Consider the following 27,613-nt stretch of genomic DNA (forward strand, 5'->3'; position numbering starts at 1 on the left):
AAAGGTCTAAAATGAAGACAATGCATTAATATGCACAGGATGATGCAGCTCTGAAGCACTGAAACTCTAGTGGCTGTTAGTGAAGTGACAGTTTTAGTGAAGAAAGTCATTAGACTAGAATTTCTGTCCTTACTGTACCTCTGCAGATGACCCTTGATAGTCTGAGGATTCTGGTGGCTTAGAAGGAGTTGATGTTTTGCTGTTTGTCAACCATGGTTTACCATAGTTGCGTGTTAAATGATGTGGTGTCTGTATGAAACAATGGTAAATCAAAACATGAAGGACAGTAGAGGAAAACAACGGCATGGAGAAGGATACCCAGGCTTTCACAGGGACATCGAATCTCAGTAGAAATAAAAACYAAGCAGAAAGAGTTAATGACAAATGTTCTAAAATGAAGAGATGTCAGAGTTTATTTTTCAAATGAAATTGAGAGGTTTGTTGATATTTCAGAGCAATCCCAAATAGCCAGTTAGCTCATGTGGCACCTTAAATGTAGAAATTCTTCTACTGCCRTGTTGCATACAAACAGTAGAGCAAACACACTGAAAAGACTTCTCAGATCCTTCCCAGACTATGAAATAAAATTGAGACACTTTTTCTCCATCAGCTAGAGAAAGAACCAATATTACTGGAGCAAGGAAAAACCCAAAATTTCAATTTACACCCCATTTGTTAAGTAGTGCAGTTTTGTATGTTTYCCCTTACCTTCGGTGTACTTGTAGCAACTGCTTGTGGTGCAGCTGCCTGGCCAGCCTGACTTGACAGAGAAGTAGATCTGTTGGGAGAAGCAGCTCTTGAAGAGGGTCGTGATCTTCGGCCCCTTGGTCGGAAAGCTGCCATGCTCTGACTGGCACCATCTGCCAAAATGAATTTTTCACGCAGCTCCACATTTGTCCTCCCTTTAGCTGCAAAGAAAGGTGTTCATTTAGTCAGATATGAAAGTTGTCACAAGGCTRTTTATTGCCATTTTTGCCATGCCAACTCCAACAATAAATAAAATGCATTACTGTGTAATGCATTTATTTTGGACACAGAAGAGTTATGTGCAGAACTCGCTTATTCTAATACTTTATGCCAGCAGGAATGAACCACTGTCAAAGGAAGTCAGCGTGATAATGGAATGCTCAACGTGCTAAATCATTGTTAATCAATCAACTATTAATACAGAGACACAACCTGATGGCAGTTTTGCTAACTCTACAGCTATTCATAATAAATAATACTTGCTTGGATGCTCTCGAAGAAATAGCTAAGTACAAATTACAGGAAAGCAGCAAATATATTTATTCAAAACTATGAAGTTATGTAGTTTGGCAACATGCAATGAGGAACATAAAACCCAAACTATGATGAGGTAATTGGTGGCTAAGCACTTACACACACATACAAACACACATATGAGAGAATGTTCTGCATGGATAAATGCAAGACATGTTAGCATTTAACTGTGTCAGAGTGAAYGACAATTGTTTTTGAAACACTCTTCAAGCGTGTCAAAAAAATTAGCTCGCAAAGCACCAGCCCATGTAGGAACATGTTAAGCTAAATATGATGGGTGAAGCATATTGTTAAAAGTATATATATATTAAAAAAGTGGGAAGGAAATGAAGAGAGAGAAGAAGAGGAGAAGGAGACAAAGAGAGGGGTTTGCCAACCTATAGTAGGCTGAGTGGTAATTGAAGAGTTTGATTCCGAACGTAACATTTTACTCCCGTGATGATGAACTAGAAAAAATGACACAGGACATGGGTCACATTAAAGAAAATCGTTAGCAGGAGAAGAAATCAAGTACAGCAGCTGCATATGCAAGAGACTTGGAGCACCAGGCCAAAAGACAGAACTTGAGCAAAAGCTGTCCCTAAGTGCTCTGAGGTGAGTTCTCAAAGGTCTCCTACGTGAAAAGGAAATGGTGTTTGGACAGACTCGGCTACAGTCCCAAATATACTTGTGTAACAACGGTATTTATCTGCTGACATAAAGAAGTAATATAAGCTAAAGTGATTTTACATGACTAGGTGCAATACTTTAAAGCAGTTTATGACAACAGTTCTTTGCAATGTGATTTATCTGAATACACAAAAAACACTTGGTGGAAATGTAAACTTGCTAGGTGAAGTGGTTTAGGAAAAGTTTGAACCTGCATCACTGACTTCAACCAAGTGACAAGGATTAGGTACCAATGCACAACATCCAGTGACATTGATTTTACAGAGACCGACGTTCTTCAGACCCACTGTGTTGATATCTGTTCACACATACCCAAGAAAAAGGGATAAAGTACTATAGCCAATACTGAAGACTGTAATAAGGAATTAAAATAAATTAATTGGATAGTAATTAAGTATTGTATCTCCCAGTGTCAACCCAGGAATGAATTGCAACTACCCTTCGACAGGCCTGAGAAAAATGTTTGCGATATAACAGAACTAACCAAGTTAATGCTTCAATGAAGCCAGATCTTTTGAGGCATATTTTATTTTTTACTACCCTGMACTTTTGAGGAATAGAAATAGAAAGCAATAAAAGGAGCATGACTCTGCAGGTGTAAATTACTTTTCTATAGTGCAAAATCAGGTGCTAAATTTCAGGCAGACCTGTGGTAACACCAATAATTGTAATACTACACTTAATAAATACTACACTTAATAAATACTACACTTAATAAATACTACACTTAATAAACAATATATGCAATACACTTGTAAGCAAAAAGGGTATTTTTAGCCTTAAAGCTAAGAAAGTGACATATGTCATCATAAGATTATGATTGCAATTTTATGATATTATGATAAGAAGTTTTATGGGTACCTTTTAAGTCCGTAGACAAAGGTTTGTAGGCCTTGGTGACACACTGCAAATCCTCACAGGGCTCTGTTCTTTTTGGATTTAATAGAGTTTTATGGTAGCTTCTTTTTGGATTTAACATCCTTTACTTAGCATGATAACTGCTATAAATACAAGCTGTCCACCCTCTCAAGGTCCGAATCCATATCAGAAACATGTCCCAAAGTAGAAGCTGTGTGAGAAGGCTGGCACTGGAGTCAGGTCTAAAGGACAGCTGTAGATCACTGTCTTCACTGGCTCATTTGCTTCTCCGTGCTGTTCTCATACTATTTTAATATTATTATCATTATTTATTATTATTATTGTTATTATTATAATTTTATTCTACAAAACCCCTAAGAAGTAAAATGCAGTAAATGTAATGCTGCTAGTTGATAGGGTGGTATTACCTAGCTGCAGAACATCAGGTCGCTCTGAAGATAGTGAACATTCATTTCTGTCATTTAACTACTCTGGCTACTGTTTTACTTGTGTCTCTCTAACTCCCTTCACAAATGGCTTCTTTCCTATCTCCAGCTGTTTCTCCAAGAACAGTGCCAGCCAGAGCCCACCTTCCCACCACACAAGTGGGCTTTCCACTGCTGTGCACTGAGAACACAACACATGTGATGCCATACCCTGGAGAGGCTCCTGATAGAGCACTCCCTGCTCCCCAGGAGCACAATGTCCTCTGCACCAGAACATTTTCCACTTTCTTTGGATAAGGCTCAGGGCTCTACAAAGGGCTTCTGGGGAAGATGCCAAGGAAAAGACAGGGTTACAAAGGTAGAGACTGAAAGACTGGGAATAGTCACTGGCCAGAGTTTTTTTTTTTTGTGGTGGTGGTGTTACTCATCAATTCAATTGCCTTATTTTGATTTATTGTCTTGCTGACAAGGTTTTATTGGACATTTCTGTGTGCTATTTCTGCCAAGTCATACAAGCTGCTTCCATGCCATAAACTCTATCTGGGCTAAGTTCAGTTCTTACTTACACCACTATAACACTGAAGGAACTGTGCAGAAGACACCACAGTTATTCCAGACATACATCGGTGCAACTGAAGAGGATTTCAACCATGGGATTTCAAGTTTACAAAAACGTGACATTTAGTGAGATGATGTTTACAACAACTGGCATTTTATACGAGTCAATTTTCATCTTGAGACAATGAATGGTGACTGCATCCAAAGAATGTGCTGCAAGTCCATTTTAACAGTTCTGTTACATACCCCTGCAAGGATCATTTTTCACCAAGAACTCATCAAGTGCCATCCAGCCGCCTCCAACACGGACCATGACCGTACTTCTTAGGATACGAACAAGGCGCAGTTGTTGAGAGTCACCAAACTGCAATAAAAATCAAATGACAGTCTGAGGTTCTCAGTCAGTCAGATGCAGTTCAACACKGATAGGTTAAAAAATCAGACACTTAAAACATTTTATTTAGGTATTTAATTATTAGTAAATGCTAAAAAAAAATCAATTTATTTATGCAGATTATTAAAGCTGTTAAGATTTCAAATCAGATGGCACTGCATTAATCWAAAGAAGATGGCAGGATGGTAAGAAAGAAACTCAGATTTAATTTTGTGCTTGATTCTCAAATGTCTGAGGTCACAAAGGAAGCAAAATTAGTAAAACATTATTTAATTGGTTACAATCTGCTTTTGTGCAARTTAATGAGGACCTATTTGCATTATTTCACTGGTAAAATCTTAAGCAAACACTCTTCTGCAACAGTCTTGATTTTTAATGTTGTCAGCGGAAAGGAAGGCAGCATTGCTTCAAACAATCCGTGTAAGGTCTGGAGATTCAATGTGTCATGAGTGGTGCACAATTCTACCAATTGATTCATCTATGGGAATATCTTTGGGTATAGCACTACAGTGCTGACACTGCTTCCCCATAGCAAGGTGCACGTGGGGAAGTGAACATTAAAAARGCAATGAATGATTGATAACTATAATTATTGTCTAGTGTTATAAACTGTGTCTCATTCCTCTGTCTACACATCCATCAAGATACTTCACAATTCAGAGATGCACAACAATCTGTTCCATATTGAGTTCTTGYATAACTCCATTCTTCCTTCGGGCTGATGGCCTGGCTTAAAGCATATTTTGCTCCTGAAACCTGTGTAACAAAACCTGTGCGCAGTACCTTCACTCAAATTCAGATCAAAGAAAGCATGACCGAAATGTTGACCTCACAATCTCCAGAAAATTAACCAGAAGAATTCAGTACTATTTAGCCAGTGCTAATAAAATATTTGGATACCAGATCACCAGGCCAAGTGTGGTGCACTCACACAAACATGCAGAGCACTCACTAACACCAGTGGGAGTTGAATGCACCTCTTTGGGAACATCTCTGACCCTGGGAGAAGGCTGACCATAATTCAACTGTACCTACTTGCTCCAGTGAGGGGACTGAAATGCTCTAAATGCAAACCACACCAAAACGTGCTCCCTAATTGTTAAATGACTGTAGTGTTCYRTATTACTCAAGCCAAGAAGAGAGAATAAGTTTAAAGGAAAATTACTTTTAGGAACCAAACAAAAGCAAAGCTTGCTGCTTAATTCARTAATAARTTRTATTTGTTATATGTAAGAACATTCACATGAGCATTATTTGTAAGGGCTTTTTAATAATGTATTCAATATGTGCCAAACAAAGAATCATTTCATATATGTAGATCAAAGTTTTTAAGAAATGGTATCCAAATTGATGCTGTTTATTTTCATTGGCTTGTTCCTAMCAAGAATTTTTTCTAGYGATTCTGAAGATACTATCTTTCTTCTTTTTTTTTTTTTTTTGCCATCCCAGCCTAATTAGTCAGTTAGACCCCATCAGGCAACTATACCAAGGGTCAAATASAGCRTGCTTTGGAAACTGCCCATGTAGCCRTGGTTAATTCAGAAAGTGGGTCTCYTGCAAACACAGTAATACAATAGCATCTATCTATCAAGGCATTTCTTCTTATAGTAACTCAGTTGATTTCCTTTCCAAAAATAGCCCGGATACCAACTCTCTTTAAACAGTATTTAACTGTTATTATTGTAGTTTAAGCCACAAAAAGGTCTGTTCTTGACAATAGCCTGTAGGTGCCATTCTGCATCAGTAAGAGTTAGATGCTCTCAAGAAATGCTCTATGTTTCTCAGATCTGAGAGTACAGATGATAGATAAGAGGATTAACATAATTTCAAACAGTTCTTTCAAAAAGTGACTTGATCTATATGTGGAAAATATTTTAAATTATTGCTTAGATATATTGCTTGAGGCACGTGGCAAGATTATCCACTGCTCTGAGCTTTCTCCTATACTTCAACAGGCTCTGCTAGTACAAGAATGCACCCACACTTTCAAGATCCTGAGATTTAAAATTGCTATTGCTGTTAACACTAGTGTGTCCAGAATGTCTTACATCCACTTTTGCCTTTTTAAAAGCATAAGACAATAACAGTATCTGATATCTGTTTTGCATAAGGTGTTTCCATTCTTACTGGGCAGATATGATTTAGCACTTCAGGAAGCTGTGTATCAGTGCCCAGCACAGGAGTAAGTGCTGGGGAGCGCTTCCTCCTAAGGAAGGACTCACCAGCRACACAACTGACACAAARTAYWYTTAAACACAGCTYCAGTACATTGAAGACTTGCCATAGYGCCTTGAAAATATTTTGGGAGAGGATTTAGTCTAAATGSGAACAGCAATTTTATTTTGCCTATTTCCAAAACATGTATTTAATGACTCACTGTGTTAGTATATGAAATAATAACAGTTAGGTTCTTAGTCTGCTTGATTGTGTAGAGATTTTTTTTCACAGATAAAAGTATTTTTTGTGTAATTTGCAATAAGTAAGTTATACAACACTGGGATCTGTTTACCATAATTAGCCTTTAATCAAGTAGCCTAAWAAAGATATTACAGAATTTTAAAGGATTCAACTATAAAACTGAAAACTGATTAGATAACCATGATCTCTGCAATTGCAGTTTAAATGCTCAAGGTTTTTTGTTATGGGAATTGCTGCTGACCATTATCTGGTTCCTTTAAAAGTAATCTCCTTAATGAGGAAAATGGCTAAAGAAAGCTGGTGAGGGATTGTAGAGGAGGGATCCTGAGACAAGGAATGCTTCATAGCATTTAAAGAAATACCACAGCTGACCAGCAATGAATTAGCTGAAAATGAAAGGATGGCAAGAAGACTGACCATTGCAAACTTAAAACACTATGCGTTAGAAAAGAAATTAAAAAAAAAGGAGAAAAAAGAAAAAAAAAGAAACTTCATAACACATTCCACTGGTTTATACCTGATTTCCCAGGAAGAACTGATAAGAAATGAAAAATGGAAGAAAGACACGATTAGTTTACAGGAAATTCTCTACATGACTCTAGAACACATGCAAACTAACACATTAGACATTCTAAATAAAGTATCTACTTGAGAGATGAGCAGGTAGCTAGCCATCCAGGGACTGAATATTGGAAAATATTCAAGGCCTTTGTTTCTTTCCCATTGCTGTTTCTGTGGTCTTTCAAAATAATCTGCAAGTACTTATTAATCTTTCTTAGCCAAATATTGCATGTTTTACCTGAAATTGTTCTGGTTATTGAATCCAGGGGCAGCAGATCTTTCTCTACTCGGTGATATTTATTTTTCTGTGATCTAAAATAATTCTGGAGATATCTAACACTTTGCTTWTATTTCAGAAATATGTGTGTTCCAATAAAATGGCAAAAGAGTGTAAAAATGATTGAATACCCYTTGGTAAAAGATTATTGAAGTACAACACAATACCACAAGAAAATATCAGTCACTGTTTTCATAAAACTAAYAGAAAATCAGCTACAGATTAAACAYTTAAGGTATCYAGKCAAAAAGACCAGCTTTTGAGGAGATAKAGTATGTATACATGTATGTGTATGTATGTGTACAGTTAGCTCTTAAAAATTCCTATAACTGAAAACAGCTTTAGTAGTTTCAGTGAAAATAAATACAAGAAGCAGCGTTTTTCCATATTTTTAGTCTATATGTTCTAACAAGAGAAAAAAAATTAGAGAAATTTAAARAAAATATATAATTGTCATACAAGATTCTTGTGAATTCATATAGTCTAATTCCTTGTGTAAACCATGTCATATGWAGAAAGCTGAAAGACTTAAAAGACTTACCCTGTACTTGTTATCCCCAATCTGTTCCACTTGAAACCGTTTTGCACATTTACATTTTGCTACCTGCCTCGTAACCTGCAAAAAACCACAACTGTTTAATTACTATAAATATCACATTTCTAAAGACTTGTGTACCTAATAAACTTCAAATTCAATAGGAGTGAAAAATAACATGAATTATTACAGAATGTGACTCCAGGAGAACTGAATTCRACCTAAGAAAGCAGAGAACGTACCTCATCTTCAATTTTGTCAGCGTCTGTGAGAGGCTTGTAGGCATCCTTGTTTGGATGAAGAGCTGCTACAAATTCATAATAGTCAATATATCCATCACCATCTCTATCAAAAATGTCTGCAACAGCACTCATTTCAAGTCGGCTTGTAGGGAATTCTGAAKGACAAAGACAACAACACAAATTTTTTGGCTTATCAATTACGATGAGAGGCTTTATCACAAATATTAAAAGGAGATTAGGCATTTGGTGACAGTACATATCAAAAAAACAAGGACATTCAAACMAGCAAATTTTTCTGAAATAAGAAAAAAACAACCTGGATCTCCAGTGTTACCCAAATATTGGATTAAAATGAGTACCATAGTGTGGCTTGAAGACAGACACAAAAGCAAGGGCACAGATTAAACTGTGAGATATTGGGGGTGGGTGKGTGTGYGTGTGTAACATTTTGACCTTCAAAGTGCATAAAATACCAGAAATTAGTAAGATAAATAGTGAGGAAAGATCAAGCAAACAYTTCACTGCTAATTAAATCTGGAATGTAGACTGCCAGTGCATATCCATGCACGRTATTTCACAAAGTTCTTCTTTACATCAAGTTCACAGCAGCAGGGTATTAACCCACACAGAAATTCTCAATWAAATGGTCAAAGAAAAGGTGAGGAACCGGGTTTATATCAGGAGTGTTTGGCAGTCATAATAAATTGATACCAACTGAGTTAAAAGGGTAAACTATTTAACCTCTTGGTGGTACTAGGCTTTTTTTTCACAAACTTCTATTAATTCAAGCAAAACAGCAATGTCCACATATCATGATCTTTAACTGCATTTCCTAAAGCAGGGGGAAAATATACACAGTACARTATTCTCCTACTAAGCAACACTAAAATGAAATGCTAGAAGCAGCCCAATTCCAAATCATTACTGTTCAAAGCAAAAGTATCTATGATCTGAAGTTAAAGAATTACTTTAAGTATTAGGGCCCTTATCTGTTACAAGTCTGTTCCTAAAAGGAAACATGATCATATACATGATATGGATGACTTACATTACCACCACCRGTGTATCCATAATGAATACCAATCCATCAAGAAAACTAGGAGAAGTCCTTTCCTAGTTGGACTGCTTGGCATTTTAAGCCTTACTATATAGGTATACAAATATTGTCATGACTCATGGAAACACAGGTTTCAAAAATTACTGTTTACTTCTATAATTGAAACTATTCCATGTAAGTTCTTTAATAAAAATCATATGATCCTATGAACTGACTTTGAAAAACATCTATAGGTTACATAAGGTACTTTTTCCTATTTTGAGCAATCAAAAGTACTTGTTGAAGGAGAGAGTGTACTATAGGAATGAGAATCTGAGTTCAGTAAACCAGCAAACTACTAATTAGACAATAATATGTGACATTTTTAATCTTATTCACAATGTAAAATAACTAGTTTCTAGAATCTAGAAATATTTTCTAGTAAAATAATTACAAATTAATAATACTTAATAAATTCAAAAAGGAAAGGTGAACTCCTAACACAATGAGCTGCATAGTGTACACTATTTAGGCAATAAGACTTCATGAGATCTTTGTTCCAAGTTCAACATTATGTTAATTTKAAAACTTACTTGAAGAAAGAATTCCATCAATAAATTCCTGTCTTGTAATCTTTCCATCCTGATCTTTATCAATCCTCCTAAAGAAGTCCATCACACGAGACTTCTTATGGTTCATCCATCGCATGTATTTTTTCCTCCAAATATCAAAATCAAAGTTGGCAAATTCTCTCAGCTTAATAAAAAACAGAAAGAACGTTTTTCAGCTGAAATCSATCAATCTAGAACATCAATGAGATAGATACCATCTGCGTTTTGTTGAATAATTGGTTCTTTGAGGACCTACGCAAGCATTTTAAATATGTCAACTCTCCTCATTTAAAATGAGGGTGACAGCTTTTAAAGCACATTAAGGCACATGTATCGCAGTGTTTTCAGTCAGCTGTGCCATACARTATGATACAACAAATGTGCAAGTTGTTTACAGTATTGGCAATTTGATCCTGGGTAAAGAAAATTATGCAAAAAGTATGCATATTCTGTACAGTGCTTTTCTGACCTCTTCAAGTCTGTCCAAAGCATCGTTAAGTTTTCTTCTTCTTTCCAAGGCCAGAAGCCAAACTTGCTGCCATTTGCTGACTAAGAGGTTTACCCGTGGATTCTTGGTTTCAATTTGTGCCTGGGCTGACGGATAAATGCCTGGTGTTGGGGAACGCTTTCCTGTTAAAACATGATAAAAGGCATAGGTCTCACCCAGTTCAAACAAAACAAATGTTCACATGAAAGGTCTAAAATTATTCCTTCCTGTCCCAAATAAGGAGGTCATACACCAATATGATTCCWTATAATGGGATTTTTYYYCTTATTTTTTAACCATTGCTGGGAAACAACCCAGTGGTGGTTACAGTCTCTTTTATCTAGCCAGAAGAAGCTAGTAATGGCTCCACTAGTCAAGCTGCACAGTTAAACTAAATCTTTGTATATTTCTCAGCTGCAAAGTAAACAACCCCACTTTAGAAGCAGGTTCCATGTATGGGTAAGTATAAAATACAATGGGTAAGTATCTCTAAAAATACAAAAAGCAATTTCCTCACTTGATGATTCACTTTCCATTCAACTTCAYTGAATACACTTCCAATTGGATTAATATAATTTCATAGACAGTAAGAGCACCATTCTGTCTCTCTACATCTTTATGCAAAGTTGTTTGTACTCTCAGATAATGGCAGATTTGCAAAGACTCTGCATTTACTTGCTCTTGGAAGTTCAAGAGCACATGAAAGGCTGCAGACTTTAAAAATAGATATTAATGAGGATTAGGACAAAATTTAAAAATACATGTCCATTGTGAGAAATTTCCTCACAATGAATAAAAAATGAGAGGTAATTAGAAAAGTCAGCCTAGAGAATTTTTCCCTGTTTCACKAGAAGCTAATCAAATCTATTAGATTATTAGCAATCTGTAAACTTTATAGATAGAGCAATGGTATATGTGACACACCCCAAAATATGCCGTTACTTACTTCCTGCTCTCCCCTTATCAAGGACAGGAATATGAGATTGTACTGGAGTGGGTTCAACTGCTTTCCTTTTATAGGTCTTTGTAACTTTATCCACATCAGGCTGTTTTCTGGTCATTTCTTCCATGAATGTCTGCAATCAGATAGAGGTGATCTTAATTAACAATACACAAAAGAACCACAGGAATGAAAAACACACACAAATAGAAAAACACCAAAGTTAAAAAGAAAGGCACAGAATTGCACTAATACTGCCAGCCTCACAAAATAGACACAAATGTTTTGTAGATAAGAAAAATCAGCAGAATAAGCTTTTAAGATCACTGTGGCCTAGCTGTTAGAAGAAGACTTAATTGAGAAACTAATCTGTCAAACTCCTTTATTAACTGTATATGATGAGGGGATATGTAACAGAATTTTGCCTCTCAGACTGCAGTTCACAGAAGTGTAAGCTGGGGTAAGTCTACAAGCATTCACCACGCCTGCAGCTCCCTCTGGCACTTCATAAACTTATTTTTGAAATCAAATCAGTAAAGCCACACTGCAACACTGTTTCTGAGGTGGCAGCACTATCATACATTTCATGTAGGTTTTCTTCCATTCCTAGTATTATCCTTACCTGTACTCAATTATTTTAAGAAAAAATAGCCAAGGAGATTCAYACTTGATCACGAAGCCTAGGTGAGATGTGAGTGACACATGACATTTAATTATCCTTACCTGATGTTCGGCTATAAGAGCTTTAACTTCCTCAATCTCCTGGGGGATAACCTCTTTATCTTTTTCAGTCAGTGTAGTCTCTGCCCACTGTAACCAGGATAGCAAGGCTTCCAGCAATTCCTGGTTAGCAATAAGTCCAGCCAGAGCACCTGCCAGTCTCTGTTGATGYTGTTTAGCCCATGCTAAGACCTTGACAAAGAAACCAATATGTGAGTATATGCACATCTGAAATTCTTCACAACGTATTTAAAATTACTCTGCTAACTGTAAACCCAGAGTTACTTCTTAGGCCTACTGATGTTCGAATATAAAGCATATTCAGGATGAGGTGCTGCTAAACACAGTAACCAGAACACTGAGGCAACATACTTATGATCTTAACAACATGTATGAGTTATTCAATCACACAGGATTTGGGATCAGTTTTCCTCCTGGGCACACTTGAAGCCATACTTTGCTAACACCAGTATTTTGGGTTTTTTTTAAGCAATGTATCAAACAGAAAATATCACCTTAACAGCTGAGGGTGTGACCTACCTGTAGCCATTTAAATAATACAGGTATCTTCTAAATTAAGRACATGTTGGCCTGAAATCCTCTCTAATGTAATCAGAAAATCTTTCACATTTGCCTTGTATTTTCTTTCCTTTGTAACTTTTCAATTTCTCTCTAAAAACTATTGGCTTTCCTCACTTGGGAAGTGTCAGACAGTATTTCCTTTAATACATACAAACAAAGAAGCTTGACCATCTGCTTTAGCTCTTAAAGCCCTGTAAGTTTTGAAATAAAGCCTAGGGAAGCATGGTATTCACATCCATCACCATGGGTATTTTAAATGTTTAGTTCTCAACAGCTGGATCATTTCCTCCCAGTGTGTAACTACTATGTTAGTTGTCAGCTGTGTTCCAGTCAAAGATGGACTGCTGCAGTGAAGATGGTTCAACATATACTGACCTCTTCAAACCTGGCTCTGATGATTGTTATCCAGTGCTTAATGGTGGTGATGGAGTCTGGGTGGCAGATAGCCAGAATAGCTTCTCCCATACCTGTTGCTTTATTCAGTTCTGCCTTTTTCTCTTCCAGTTTCTTCATGAATTCCTAAAACAGAGGTAATAATTTTAATTAGATGCTGACAAAAATTGCAAGACAAATCTGAGAGCATAATCTGGAGGGTCAKGAGCCTCTTGACTGCTTAAGCAGATTCAACTTGCAAGAGGCGAGTTTCACTTGTATGAGAAAAGCTTAAACTATTTTAAAAGCCTATTCCCACATAAAGTATTAAACAAAGCTTGAAAACCTTTATCCCAGCTTTCCACTCCTTAAAAGCCCACCACATTCTAAATACTTGAAAGATGCATGCCATTAATAAAAAAAAAAACAAAGGAAAATCACAGCATTTAGAAGTGCTGTAAACAGCTATATGATGGTTAGAATCACTATTGGCAACATTTCAATGACTTGGTTTGTCAGTTACAGTAATTCTTCATAATAAACTTCCAAGCTCCTACCAAAGGCTGGAAATATCCAACTATAATTACGTGCTCAGACAAGATGACAGAGGAGTTCAGGAGCAGCTMTACTAAACTAACACAAATGTGACAACTCAGCAGCTGAAGGGGAGAGACACAGCATGTGGGAAAAATCTCGTAAAAGCAAAAGGATGTTTACAGCTTTAGGCATCCAAGCTCATAGTTACTGGTATTCCTAAAGTGGCAGGACCAGAACTGGGGAGGGGCAGGGGGGAGGGAAASAATAACAAAAGAAATAACTGAAAGGAGGACTTTTACTATCCTTTCTATAACTTGAATTTCTTTTTCTTTTTCCTTTCTTTTCCCTTTTACTTTTTGTTAATCATTACAACAATGGTTTTTCTTTTCTGCCTAAATATTATGCAAGTCTGTGTGTCTCTGTGAGCACCCTTAACTGGAACAGCTAATATCTCTCAGCCAAATGGAAATTTCTGTTATACTTTAAGAACTTTAATTATGCTACAAAATGGAACCATGTCTCTGAAAGCTTAATTCTTCCTCTCTCTGGCCGTGAAGGGTTATTTTGGATTGAAGATAAAATTAAAGACGAGTCAAATCAGATTCTACACAATTCAAAATCACCAAAACATCGTAAAAACRGGCTCTTYAGCAACTTAGGATAATGACATTATCCTGTGCCTTTACGAAGTAAGTATGAAGTTACCATGGAATAAAAGTGTAAAAGACATAACCTCTTCTACCTTGCTCTAGAAGCCTGGAATATGTGGGCTATATATCTAAAGAGATTTGTTACTAACTGATTTTCATTTAAGCTTAAATTATTGCCAGAGTTAAGGACCCAAATCATAATAGCAAACATTCACTCACAAAAACACATGCATCCTTACAATATTTCAGTTCAACTTGGAAAACTTGAATTGGATTGTAATGAGAGATTACCAAAATAACACAGAAAAATGGGCAAAAGCCTCATTGTTTTCCCCTGCCAAGCTGTACTAGAATATTTCAAAAATTTAATGTATGACGAACTACTCAGAGTGTATTTAACTCTCCCTAATTGTATTGAACTCTGTGGCAAACCAGTGATACAGAYACATTTACAAGAGAGGAGAGGGGATGTTTCTCATTGAGCAATGCAGTGCATTGACCCCCTACAGCTCTCAGTCCCTAGAGAGGGGCACAAGTGGCAGATATCTCCCTGAGATAGTAAAATTCACTAAATCATGCGCAGTTTTCAGGAAGAGAAAAATCAGGAACAGGCATAAACATGGACCATTTGGATAAAATGGTCCTGAAGAAACATTTCTACATGTAGTTAAATAAAAATGCAGTAAAACTATTTCACAAGAATCACAGTGACAAAATGAAGATACAGTTCATATTTATGTAATAATTTCAGTCATACAATTTTACATTAATATGCACCCTTATAATGCATACATTGTGTTTGAAAGTAATATATCTTCTGATATCTTCCCTTATTTTCTTTTTCTTTTCTTGAAAGCTAATGTTATAAACTTAAAAGGAGAGATCACCTACTCAAGAAAGATTGAGTTGTAAAACYGTAGTACCATAATCTTTCTTAGCTTGACAATTTCTGTTTCTATCATTTGCCTTTTAAGAGGAAAATGTGGTTGGGAAAACACCTTCTAAAACCTATTAAAAAATTAAGTACAGTATGACCACATCTAACACCACTGTTGGTTGTCTTTTTCTAGCTATCATCCTTCCCAGCTGGACAGGGTTTCTCAGAGACAAACTTTGCTTTGAGGTTCCAAGTTATGCTTCAGCTTTGGCAGTACAATTCTGAACTTTACTACAGATATATTTTTGCTAATTCATCCACAGTGCAGATGAAGACATTTGAGATTTTATTTTCTAATTATTTCAATGGATCTAAGATTATACTCAGTTGTTTTCTCTGTATTCAGSAGATTAAAAAAATCAAATAAAAGAGAACCAATGAAGCATATGTGGAGGATAGGCAGCTAAAAGACAAATTTCATTGCATCAGAGACATTAGGCTGCTGCTGCCAACACTAGACAATACACTGTCAAGTTGCTGCATCAGCACACTCTGATGTGTACACACATTTGATGTACATATGCATTTGCCAGCTTATGACTAGAACCCAGTTTCTAGAGCCCTAAATTAAAACTTAAAACTTTTTCAAAACATTGCATTCTAAATACCTCGAAAACTCCTTAGTTAAGAACTGCATAATAGTCATATCTTGCATACACTCCTCTGCAAAATAATATTATCAAACTCTATTTAAACAGGAYGCTTTTCCAATCTCCATTTCACAAATTTTGCTATTGCTTTCTTTAGAGCAATGAAAAGCTCTTTCTTTAGAGCTCCTGAAATCCAGGAGYTATCATTTGTTCTATAAAACTGTGGGCACTACATCTTTGGTAATATTACCMCTGCACTTACAAGAAGCTTGTGTAGGTTTTAGTGTGCAGGTTTGTAGCCTCCTGTTTGGAGAGTGAAAATATGACCCCTATGATCTTTATTTAGCCATTTTTCTGTTGCATTACTGCAAAGYTAGTTTGATGGCTGATAATCTACTACCTGCAGTACCTATGCCACTGCRATATTTCAGTAGCTAATGCACATGGATTATGACACCATGCTGTTCCACCATGACAAAAGATTCATGGATGATAACATCATTCTGCTGACATTTATAAATGACCTTGAAAGAAAAGTATATGCCATTTTGATCAATGGAGCCAAGATGACAGATATACTTTTGCTGCTGTAGCAGTCTGTGCTGTAATTGCAGGCATCATATGAGGGGTTTGCATCCATCTCTATATGTTTATAGCAACTTTCTAAAGGCCCATTATTTGCTTAATAAGCCAAAATGACTCAAACAACAGCCCAACACCAGTACAGACATGAGAATGTTAACTACATYAAATTTCTAGTTTCTGTACAGAAGGAGTTGCAAAACCCAACACTGGATGCTGGATAGAACTATATGGGACAGACTCTGCCTCCTTTCCTCARTTTTACTGTCTATCAGAGCAATTAGAATGAAGGGGATCCTCTTCCTTTTCTTGCTTACCCTGTGCTGYTCTATCAGTGTACGCAAGGCCTCTTCGTCATCTGGAAGGACACCGTGGAAACGAAGAGCCTGCTCTGCCTCTGCCAGCCACTCCAAAAGGACATGGACMACAGAGTGGAATTCTTCTGCCTGTTAGAACATAAGAAGCCACAGTCACTCATGAGGTGACCTGATAGAGACACTGCAGCTTACAAAAGGAGATKGAGCCCACATTTGGAATCATTAATCATCCAGCAGTACCAGCACATTATCTTTCCATTAAAAAGTCAATGATACACAGCACTACATTTTCATAACTGTAAAAATAGCTCGTGCTTCCCAAAAAAATTATAGAAAGCCTAAAAGCCTGTTCATGCTTTTAGCCAGCTGATTTATAGTGTATTTGCAGCTCCGCTGAGAATGTCATGCCTTTACGCTGACAAATTACACGGGAGGTGCTTTCAGRGACCAGCTGGAGAGATGAGAACTGTATTTTCTGCACAGCCTAAATCACCAGTTAAGCAAAATGAATTGACAGCCTGTTGGAGAGTAACCCTTTTATGCCTGAAGAAAACAAGAAACTRTACACTTTTTTGTACRCTGAATACAGTTTTGTATTCAGACMCAATTAGTGTTTGAGATAAACTCAGGATTGTGTCTATTGTGCAAAGCAGAGAAGGAATATTATATATAGTGGATACATTGCTACAGCAGGAGGCCCACTCTAGCATCAATCCAGGCTAGTATATCTTCAGAGAGCTGTACATCCATATTATCTCAGGTTTGGAAACAATACAGATAGACCTATTTGTTTGGGATTGGTGTCAGATTATATTGACATACATAGACTGTTCTAGGTCATGACTGCACTCAGCATAACTATCTTTTTTCTGAAGCACCTCACCATGCATTGTAATTGTGCCAATATAAATAAGTTTTCAATACACAAATTTACTTCTTTCTAATAAGGCACAAAAAGCATAAATATGATTGCAACCTCCTCCTTCTTGTGAGTTCTTCATAATCCTACATGCTTGACTGTAACTTCAATGATTTCCTTAGATGGTAAGGTCTTTGAAACATTTGTTTTGCATTTGTGGTAGAGACTAATAATAACAGTAATAATAATTGCTAAGAGGCACTATTTATGTGCTGTGGTAAAGGGATAGACAAGGTAAGCAATGCATGAGCAAGTAAACGAGTATTTCCAAATGAAATAAAAATGAATGACAATAAAGGAAAACGAAATTAAATTTTTGGCAATTAGACCACAAGGTATTTTCACAACTTCTCATACARTACATATAGCACCATTATTATCCTCTACCTGCCGAAGGGCCTGTTCCAGTCGTGTTTGCTTGGATACTGACAGGGCACAAACTGTCTCCCAGCGAGTGCTTAGCTCCTGCATTTGGACTTTGACCCAGGAAGAGTCATCACGRCTGCCTTCTATCAGCTCCCTTGCAGAGCGCTTCAGAGCCTGGACACTGCTTGTTCTTTTTCCCAGCTCCTTCTGGAAAACCTAGACACCATCAAATATATTTGAAATGTTTAAAACRTCAGGCAGATCCCAAGAACCCATTTTGGTGCAATGCATGGGAAATCTAGTCTTCCTACCACTCCTGGTTTTCCATTCTTTATCAAAGCCATTGATGTGATACAGTGATTAATGCCTAAGATTGCTACAGCAGAAAAAGATCAAATAAAAAGCTAACAACCAAGGAGAGGGTTTGAAATCATCAAAACAGAAGRAAATCCTCATCTGGGGGTATAACTGCAAGGCTGTGGATCTTGTTGCTAAATCATATACTTATGTGGGAGTATATTCACAATAGTAGATGGAACAAGCTCCAGGTACTTTAAGGGAGCTCTTAGATCATAACAGTGCCCCATGCCACTGACTTATGACTGGGATTTCAGAAGCAATTGAAGCATATTGCAGGCTAATTTTTATAGACAGCCCCTGTTTCCAAACACTTTTTTTAATGAGGCCCAAAATCTCCTCCACAATGGAGAGGAGATACTGAAAGTCACAGGTGGATGAACAGAGGGACGTTCACCTCCTGATCTCCAGAGCTCTATGTGTCACCTTTGCAATACAAACAGCTTCAGCAGCCATTTTTTTTCTGACATACTGAACAGCAAAACTGAGATTCAGAGGCAGAATCTCATATTGCCTACTTGTTCCCATGTCCAAAACCAATTCAGTAACAAAATACTGCAGGTTTCCAATGCAAGCTTCCTGGGCCATAGCCKAGCAGAAATCTGTGCATAACTTTAGCATGGTAATTACTTTTCTCAAAAAATATACAGCAGCCCCACAGGTCTGAAAGGCTGCTGCAGTCATGGCAAGTTCACTGGACATTTGGTTAGTAGACGGACTGAAAAAGAGCTGTCTGCYTCAGAGTTTTCCAGTAAAATAGTTTTTGCCATCTCTTGCCCCTAGACACATATTTGCAAATGCGTATTTGTGATTTATGACATGATATTAATAAATACCCAAGGTAGCACCACCAAACAGAATATCTCAATGYTAACTGATGCCAATGAGTCACTAAGAGTTGTCCTCTTTCATGTATGTTTTACAGCATTTTCTATTGTTAAGCATGTGTACAAAACTACTCCATATTTCTAAAAAGGATAGAATAGTCAAAGATAAAGGTAGTACTAAAATGTTACACTTATGAGCAGTCCAATAATTAAAAACCAGCATTTTTGGAAGTACCTTGTGATTGTCAATGAGGTTCATTACTAAATCGATGTCTCCATGTACTGGCTGGTCTTCTGCTAGTTGAGGTTCAATTTTGTATAACCAGTCAATGAGAGCTTGCAGAGCATCAGTAAACTGTCCCGAAAACAACAGGGCTTCCTCCAGTTTGTTTTGTCTGAGAGGGATAAAAAAATTTGAACAATCACACACACAAAATAATCATTTATACACTTTACGACAACATTTTCAGCATAAAATAACAGAATCATAGAAGTGTTAAGGTTGGAAAAGACTGGCAAGGTCATTGAGTCCAACTTCTATCCCAGCAACACAGCATTCACCACTAAATCATGTCCCCAAGTGCTACATCCACATGACTTTTGAATACTTCCATGGATAGTAACTCAACTACTTCCACAGGCAGTCTGTTCCAATGCTTTACAACCCCTTTCAGTGAAGAAATTTTTCCTAAAATGTGGCTGGGTGTCCTTTTATCTTCCTGCCTGATATGTCCCAATGTGACAGTCATTCATGACAACAGGCAACAGAGAACGGACTCCCATTACCTGGCTCAAAGAAATCCTTTCCATTTATTTTCAAAAGCTGTGTTCCCTTACACTTCAGTTTTCCCGGGCTAAACACCCATTGGCTGCTTGCTCCATGGGTCACCGCCCATGAACCTTCTTATCCAATCACATCTCTGGTTGGGCGGAGTCCACCACTCTGCYTGACCAATCACAGTCTGACACACGAGGCAGGGCCCTGTCAATCACAGCCTGCTTCCCTGATCACCTGACCCACAGCTCACACCTTTCCCAAACCGATGGGAAATATCAATCAATTAATTAGTGTTGGTATCAATTAATACCAACACTAAAATCCAGCCTAAACCTCACTTRGTGCAATTTGAGGCAGTYTCTTCTCCTGCTGTCATTTGTTGTCTGTCAGAGACCAATCTCACCGGGCAAGTCTCCTTTCAGGCAGTTCTAGAGAGCAGTAAGGTCTCCCCTGAGCCTCCTTTTTTCAAGGCTCAACAATCCCAGCACCCTCAGCTGYTCCTCATCATATCCGTGCTCCAAACCCTTCACCAGCTGCATTGCCCTGTCTCTGGACACCTCTATGTCTTTCTTGGACTGAGGGGCCCAGAACTGGACACAGGATTTGAGATGTGGCCTCATCAGCCCCAAGCACAGGGTGACAATCCCTTCTCTGGGCCTGCTGGCCACACTTGCTGATCCAGGCCAGGATGCCACTGGCTTTCTTGGCCACCTGGGCACACCCTGGCTCGTGATCAGCTGGTTGTTGACCTGTACCTCCAGAGAACTTCAAATCAGTTTCCCTTTTTAAAGCACTCTTCCCTCCTCCCCTGCTCTTCCTCCATGCCATAAGGAAAGCATGCATTTTCAGTATTTTACTGCTTTGGCATTCCTAATTATCAAATAAGCTAGCYACCCTGGTTCTACTTTTACACACCAAAATCCAAAAATAGAAGCCTTTTTCTTATTTGATGAGTAATTAGTTGAGTTTTCATTTACCTTTCCACTGACTTTCCACAAATTGTATCCCACTTATCCCTTAGTTCACTCAGCATATCATCAAGTTTCAAATTGTCATCAGCCAAGGTGGTTTTCTCTTTCAGGGAACGTCCAGTCCTATTCGTGGTATCATACACAGAATGTTTGGCACCAAGAGATTTCTGGAATTCCTATATACATGGGAAAGAAAAAGAAAATAGCCATATATCATTAACTGCTTACAGGTCCTTGTTAACTAGTTTTTGACACACTATTAGCAACATAAATTGCAAACGCTGCTGCAAGAATAATTTAAACTTACTGCAAAATTTCTGTGCTAGTGCCACAGTGCACCTAGGGCTTGACAGTAGCAGATTGCTGCCTTTTGTCCTTCTCTGGAAATGTAGCTCTATGCTTACTGGAAAACTTTTGGAAAATCCCTCCTTCATTGAGGGCAATGATTCCCATCCTACCATAATATTCCTAAATTTCAGCATGACAGTCAGAAGGAGGGGAAAGAACTGCTACTTTGGGAACCATTAACTGAGCATTCTTTGCACTACATTCTCACAAACTAAGATTTCAAGCCACTTGTTGCCAGGAGTGACAAAGGTTATTTTGGTTTAKCTCAACACGGGGAAGCTGAGAAACCTCCAAGCACAAGGAGCAGCCAGGTAACATCCCAATAACTCAATTTGTGCTAGAAGCCAAAATCAGAAGCAGGTTTCTGTGCCCCAGGACTTAGGAYAATGACAGTGACAGTGACAGAGTCTGCCTGCCAGCTCTGACAGTTCCTTGTGCACAGACYCTCTGGAAGCTTTTCACAGGCACAGAAGAGCATAAGAAACACAGTTCATCTKATATCACACAGGAATTAACTGACTTACAGAGTAAATAATTAAATAAATGAACCCTGCCAAAAGACAACATCAGCCCAACATGGCAGCTTTTACGTTACAGCAATGCTTGAAATCTTTTATTTCACACCTTCATGAATTGCTAGCAGGGAATCAGTTGAAAAAAATAAATCACAAGTTTGGTTTAGAAAACCCTTATACACAGAAACAAATATTCTTTTTTTTTGTTACAAAAAAATCCACATTTGTTTTGYAATTTAGTATTTCCTTACTGTTCTTTTATTTTCCTCATGTAAAACAAGAAAATAAACTTTAAGAAAAAAACATAATTATCAAGTCAGGATTACAGGAAAAATAAATACAATTTTCAAAATAACCAGGTTTCTGTAGCAGTTCATTCAATACAAACAGTAAGTCTCTGCTTGTTTTATTTGATGGGGTTTGTTARCTACTTAACATTACACACACAATATTATTAGGTTTGCACAAGGAAACACAAATTGCTGCCAGAGAAAGTTTATACGGGAAAAACAGATTTAAAGGTGGCAAAGGGTTGCAGTCAGTTCTTTCTTTAAGAGACTGCACCATATCTACTTTCATTTGATTTCAGGTATGACTGAGACTAGATTTGGTTTAAGCTGCTAGGAACAGACAGGTAAGTTAATTACTGAGATTTTGTTCATCTAGCTCCCTTCCTTCTAAGGAAGATGGGCACATACAGATAAAATTAGCCAGGTTCACATAAATGTACTGTGAGAACACTCGGCATTAGCACAGGAATGGACTGAGTGACCTAGTGCGGGTTTTTCCATTCCTGACTCCTAAAAATGAGAAAAAAATTCTAATAAACAGACCATGAATAACCCTCAAAAGTCCCTGGCAACATGCTAGATATGAGTGAGAGAGAAAACATTATCTTGGCTTTTCTTTTTCAGGGACTTTTTTTTTTTGGCAGTAACAACTGGCGAGGAGTGAGTCCAAACTATTGCTTACAGCACACATTCAGTTGGGACAGCAAAATCCTTAACTAAAGGAGCAAGGAAATCTTCAAGGCTGGACAAAAAAAGACAAAGACAGACACAGGGTATATGTGGGGGTGGAAGGAAAAGACTCAAAATACAAGGAAGGACATTGCAGTGTTGGGAGGTTTGACAACTCATYAAAAAACAATTGAGTTGATTTCTAGAGAGGGCAGTGTTTGAAGTTTAAAGTCACAAAGTTCATAGAACTCCCCCTCTCACACACATTCATCTTTTTCCTCCAGACCACCGTTTCAGTCCTGATGTCCCTACACCAATTTCATCCCATTCGTAATGAGATTARAACAACTAAAGCAGTAATGTTCTACAGGATATTTACATGAAAGAAGCTGAAGCAAAGATATCAGTGACAAAAGTGATGAGTTTGCCAACCCATTTGAAGAAGCTTAGTCTCATAAAATGTACTGCTGTAGGTATAAAGTACATATCAAGTTTATGAGGTTTAACATTTGTGAAGATGGGAAGAGAATACAGGGAGAGAGTCCTGAAAACCTCACAACWAAGTCACAGTGTTGACCATACTCCTGAGGAATTTGAATATATAAAGAAAAGAGAGAAGTGAAAGTATTAGAAGATAGTAGGAGTCAGACCATCCTAATAGCAAGTTCTCCCCTGACAGCTCAGGTCACTGACTTCAAATTCTGGCAAATTCAGCAGCAATCCCAAAACAAACTGAGCAAAGTGAACAACTGCCAGCTCTCACTGTATTAAAGGAGAATATTTTCCTGGCTGATAAGCAACATGTCATGCAATCTGAAAAATGATAAAAAAATAAAGCAGACTCATAAAGTCATTAATATACATGACAAAATTTCTTAGAGGTAAAAACAATCACCAGAAGCTACAGTGAAAGGAAAAAATTAGATATGCAAACCCCTGAGGATATTGTGAAATATGAAAAAATGGGATTAAATGGAGAATAACAAAACTGACATTAAAAGTAAATATATGCCAAAATGTAGAAAAATGAATGATCTTTCAATATTTTGTGTTTGATGAAAGTACCCCAAGAGAAATCTTAAGATACAATAATATCTCTGAAGAGTCTACCACTCATCCACTTGATCCTCGCTAATATATTATTCTAGGTATTTTACAGAAGTAAAAATGAATTAAAGACTACTGTCTTTGCTTTAGCTCTGTGTCTGATGGAATTACAGAGCTTTTACATTATCACTGCAAGTTTGAAAAGTCAAATGAATGAGATTTTTACATATTCACAGCTGGACTTCTGAAAAGCTGGTTTCAGAAATTTTGAATCCCATAAACAATCTTTGCTCTACTGATGCACAGTGTTCTCTAGGGGAATTCATTAATATTGCCTTGACAGAAAAAGGAACTGCCAATCGTAATACAAGATTATTTTTCACTTTTGAAGTTGTCCTGCAGTATTAGAAGGGAAACCTCAACCCAAATAAGTGGACAATAAATTTTTGGTTAAAGAAAGACTCTTCAGAGATCCCTATTTTGAAATTGTATTAATTTGCTTTTTAAAGTTGTCATGGCGCTATATTATTCTTTCCTCCTCATTATTAACCATTCCCCTACATATCAGGTACTRTGAAAAGTTCCTTTCGCTCACACCCTGTTAAAACATCATCATTTAATTTGATGTGAATAAACAACCCGCTGCACTAAGACCACAAATCTACGTTCTTTGCTGATTTAACAGTACAAGGCTGAACAACTTGCCTACATTCAATTGGGCATTCTCCATGTCATGACTCACCTTATGCTGTGCGAGCTGCATCTTTATCTTGTCAGGGTCATTTGCAATTTCAAGATCTGAGTCCAGAGATTTCTCTGACTCTTCCAGCCATTCCATAAGTTTCTGCCAGGCTTCATGGAACTAAAGGAAAGTCAGATTTGCATGGACTTTAAAATTCACTGATTCATGAAACAGTCCTAAAGCATTAAACCCCAACCAAGATTGACAAACTTTGGCAAAAAGAATTTGATAAGTTTTTTCTCCCTAGTCTTTTATACAGAACTGGTCCAACCATGATCCCATTACATTTAGCCTCCCTTCCCCAAGTGAATTAGCAACTTTTAATGTAAGTGATGTGCACACATCATATGTATCTGTCAGACACATATTGGTAACATCTGTTGATGTGCTGGTTATTTAGATTCCTACAGGTTTAGTAATGGAGAGTAAAYACAGAGAACAGGCTTAGCTATTGCCCATACGGGACCACAGCAGTAAATCACTGGGGAAAACTTCCGTCTGGACGACTGCCCAAGATTGTCCCTGTAACACTCATAAAAGCTCTCATTATTTCAAATGCTATCTTGACGAGCAAGGAACAGATTTCTGATCTTCCTTCCTGTTTAAAAAAAAGACCATTTCAGGGAAGGAAGCAGGGAAAAACTAAAGAATCAACCAGCTTTCACAAAGAGTCATCCCTTTGGGTTTTGATTTTTCTAATGTGGTCGTTTCTCTCTCTCTTGAAAATTCTTGCCTGGGCTTTTTACACATGAAAGCACAAGAAACTAGTTCAGAAACCTTTCAAGGCATCTTAGACCCCTGTTGTTCAGGGCTGTTGATTAGGCCTTGACACCACTAGCCTTTACTCCTTCCACACTCCACACACACAGTTGTCATCTTAACAACACTGTATTCAGCTTTGTAAATGCATATTGAGATGAAACCCATCTCATCGCAGAGCTGCTGTGTGTGTGAATGCACAAGAGAAACTGCTGGAAAATCAGAAACATGTGATTGGCTTATGAGCTATTTCATTGCCCAGAGAACTTCTTGCTCTATGAACTGAGTGGTGGTAGCAGTGAACATGGGAACATGGCTTAGTCATGAACATCACCAAATCCTGAATGATCATGTTCCCTTGAATGGAAAGAAGCTACAACTTCCTATTGACATTTCAGCAGACTATATTCCTCTCACACATTTTGCATCTCATTACTTGTGTTTCTCAGTGAGAGAAACACATATGAAGGAAAGAAACATGAGTCCTCCTGAGTAAAGAAAACTGCAAAACCACCCCCCCTCAAACAAACAAACCAACCAACCAACCTCTCCAGGTTTGTAGGGAAACAAATGGAGATATCTTGCCACACAGAAGATATTGGTYTAGTAACTAACATCAGAGATTGACTGATAAGTGATGAGTATAGTAAGGACACAACATAAACCCAAGAAAAAAATGCTAAGGAATACTCCCAYCGATCAGTGAAAAGGGTTCATCACATTCTTTAAAATGTGGGTTGATTGTGAAACTTCTTTCTGAGGACAGATGGCACTAATATACATTTGGAATCCATACTGTAACTTCCTTTTTTCAGACTATCCTGTGCTGCAGACAGAAGTCAYTGCTTGGGTTGAAAATGATGCTTTCACCTCCCAAATGAAGTGCTCTGAGACTGAATCACAGAAATCACTCCACTAAYTCAACACTGTCTGTTACACTAAACGCAGGCTTGCTTTGCTTTAAAGTACCATATTTTCAAGAATCTGGATGCACTTATAACTAAGTTCAAAGAGCTGCATAACAGCTGTTGTCCCATTACCTGTTTGGCTCTTTTCCTYGCATCATCCAAAGCTCTTCCCCTTTCAACTAAGCGTTGAACTACTTTTTCCCATCGGCTCTGTACACTAATCAGTAGATTCTTAATAAGGACAACGTCCTGTTTCTGGCTGAAATATTTCAAATGGGTTCCAGTTTTGTCCAGCTCTATGATCTGATCTCGATGAGAGTTCACTTCTGTGGCAAAAACCTTGGGAAAAAAGGGTAAAAGTTACTGAATACTGTGTTGCCGGGTAAACACTGAAAAAAAACCCCAGTCTGATACAGAATGATGTAGCAAGAAACACTATAAAATACAATTCTAAAACAAATKAAATGTTTCTCTGAGTTCCAACATTATAGGGTTCATTTGGACATTGTTACAGTATCTCTACAGAGTGGGAGAAAAACATTACACATCTGTTCCTTYACATACCTTGTGTTCATCAATTTGAAATAAGACAGTGTCCAAGATAAGACTTGGCCGAGAAGCTGCAGTTAGAGTTTGTTCAGCCTGAGTAAGCCAATTGATGAAATCTTGAAGTGAGTTGTGGAACTCCATTGCTAAATTGAGGGCTTCTTCCAGTTTGGTCTGTAAAGACAGGTCATACTTTATTAGCAGTTGATATTGTGCAGGGGATTCAGCCAAGGAAACCATTTTAGTTCAGCACTTCGGAGTGAACCATTTTAGTTTAGCATTTTAGAACAGTTTTCCAACTCAAAGCGTCTGAGTTTTAAAATAACAGCCTATATTTGAGCATATTSAAGGAGATGGATACAGGAGTTACAGTAAAATTATGTATGACAGATGAATAGAACATATAGCACCTAGTATCATGATAAATTTTTCCTCATTAGAACATATTTCCTACTACTTAATCCAAATGGGACATATGGACTTAMCAATTTCAATATAAAACCAGTAGAATTTCAGAAATCTAAGGTGGTAGTGCATTTGAAAGAGCCTCAAGTAGGTCATCAAATTTACTCTCTTGCACTAAACGAAGAATAAGTTTTCCTAGAGCACTTCTTTTTAACAAAGCCCAATTGTCATTTTGGTTACCTGAACAGAAACTGATTTGGGATACAGAACTTTGCTGATCATGAGACAGCAGTAAGAATTTTCAAACATTCACACTGCTGACCTCACTGAGCACTCCAACCTTGCAGCTTTCTGCAAGAAGGTGCTTGTATTGGGTATCAATTAATTTATTTTTACATTATAATTACCTTAACAGACATCAGCATTCTTATTTTAAAATACAGCCATGCTGTAAGTTAAACATTTGTGCTTTATACTTATCAGGGCTGTACAGAGAGTTTCTCTGTTTGCAATTAAGGATATTCTTTTTGTTTGATTGAGTTAGAACAAATGGACTATATTTCGTG

At 37.5% G+C, this 27,613-nt stretch overlaps 1 protein-coding gene across 8 annotated transcripts in view; it reads right to left on the reverse strand.

Moving 5' to 3' along the window:
- LOC130577098 (dystonin-like) overlaps window positions 1–27,613 on the reverse strand; it is a 292,211-nt gene that overhangs the window by 5,188 nt on the left and 259,410 nt on the right. For 3 of the 8 annotated variants that reach the window (XM_057372215.1, XM_057372214.1, XM_057372217.1), the window contains 19 exons: window positions 26,661–26,816; window positions 26,229–26,435; window positions 24,430–24,549; window positions 20,825–20,994; window positions 19,305–19,464; window positions 17,907–18,101; window positions 16,601–16,729; window positions 12,991–13,134; window positions 12,037–12,225; window positions 11,320–11,449; window positions 10,356–10,516; window positions 9,869–10,031; window positions 8,240–8,394; window positions 8,004–8,078; window positions 7,142–7,159; window positions 4,059–4,176; window positions 1,659–1,727; window positions 709–908; window positions 139–249 (listed from right to left, as the gene is read on the reverse strand). In XM_057372215.1, the coding sequence (XP_057228198.1) occupies window positions 139–249; window positions 709–908; window positions 1,659–1,727; window positions 4,059–4,176; window positions 7,142–7,159; window positions 8,004–8,078; window positions 8,240–8,394; window positions 9,869–10,031; window positions 10,356–10,516; window positions 11,320–11,449; window positions 12,037–12,225; window positions 12,991–13,134; window positions 16,601–16,729; window positions 17,907–18,101; window positions 19,305–19,464; window positions 20,825–20,994; window positions 24,430–24,549; window positions 26,229–26,435; window positions 26,661–26,816 (2,670 nt within the window). The remainder of the gene's footprint in view (window positions 1–138; window positions 250–708; window positions 909–1,658; window positions 1,728–4,058; window positions 4,177–7,141; window positions 7,160–8,003; window positions 8,079–8,239; window positions 8,395–9,868; window positions 10,032–10,355; window positions 10,517–11,319; window positions 11,450–12,036; window positions 12,226–12,990; window positions 13,135–16,600; window positions 16,730–17,906; window positions 18,102–19,304; window positions 19,465–20,824; window positions 20,995–24,429; window positions 24,550–26,228; window positions 26,436–26,660; window positions 26,817–27,613) is intronic. The other 5 variants (XM_057372216.1, XM_057372218.1, XM_057372220.1 and 2 more) reach the window with 3 other exon arrangements.

This window comes from Malurus melanocephalus, unplaced genomic scaffold (assembly GCF_030028575.1).
Source record: "Malurus melanocephalus ecotype Western Australia unplaced genomic scaffold, MMel_1.1 scaffold_166, whole genome shotgun sequence".
NCBI classification, from domain to species: domain Eukaryota; kingdom Metazoa; phylum Chordata; class Aves; order Passeriformes; family Maluridae; genus Malurus; species Malurus melanocephalus.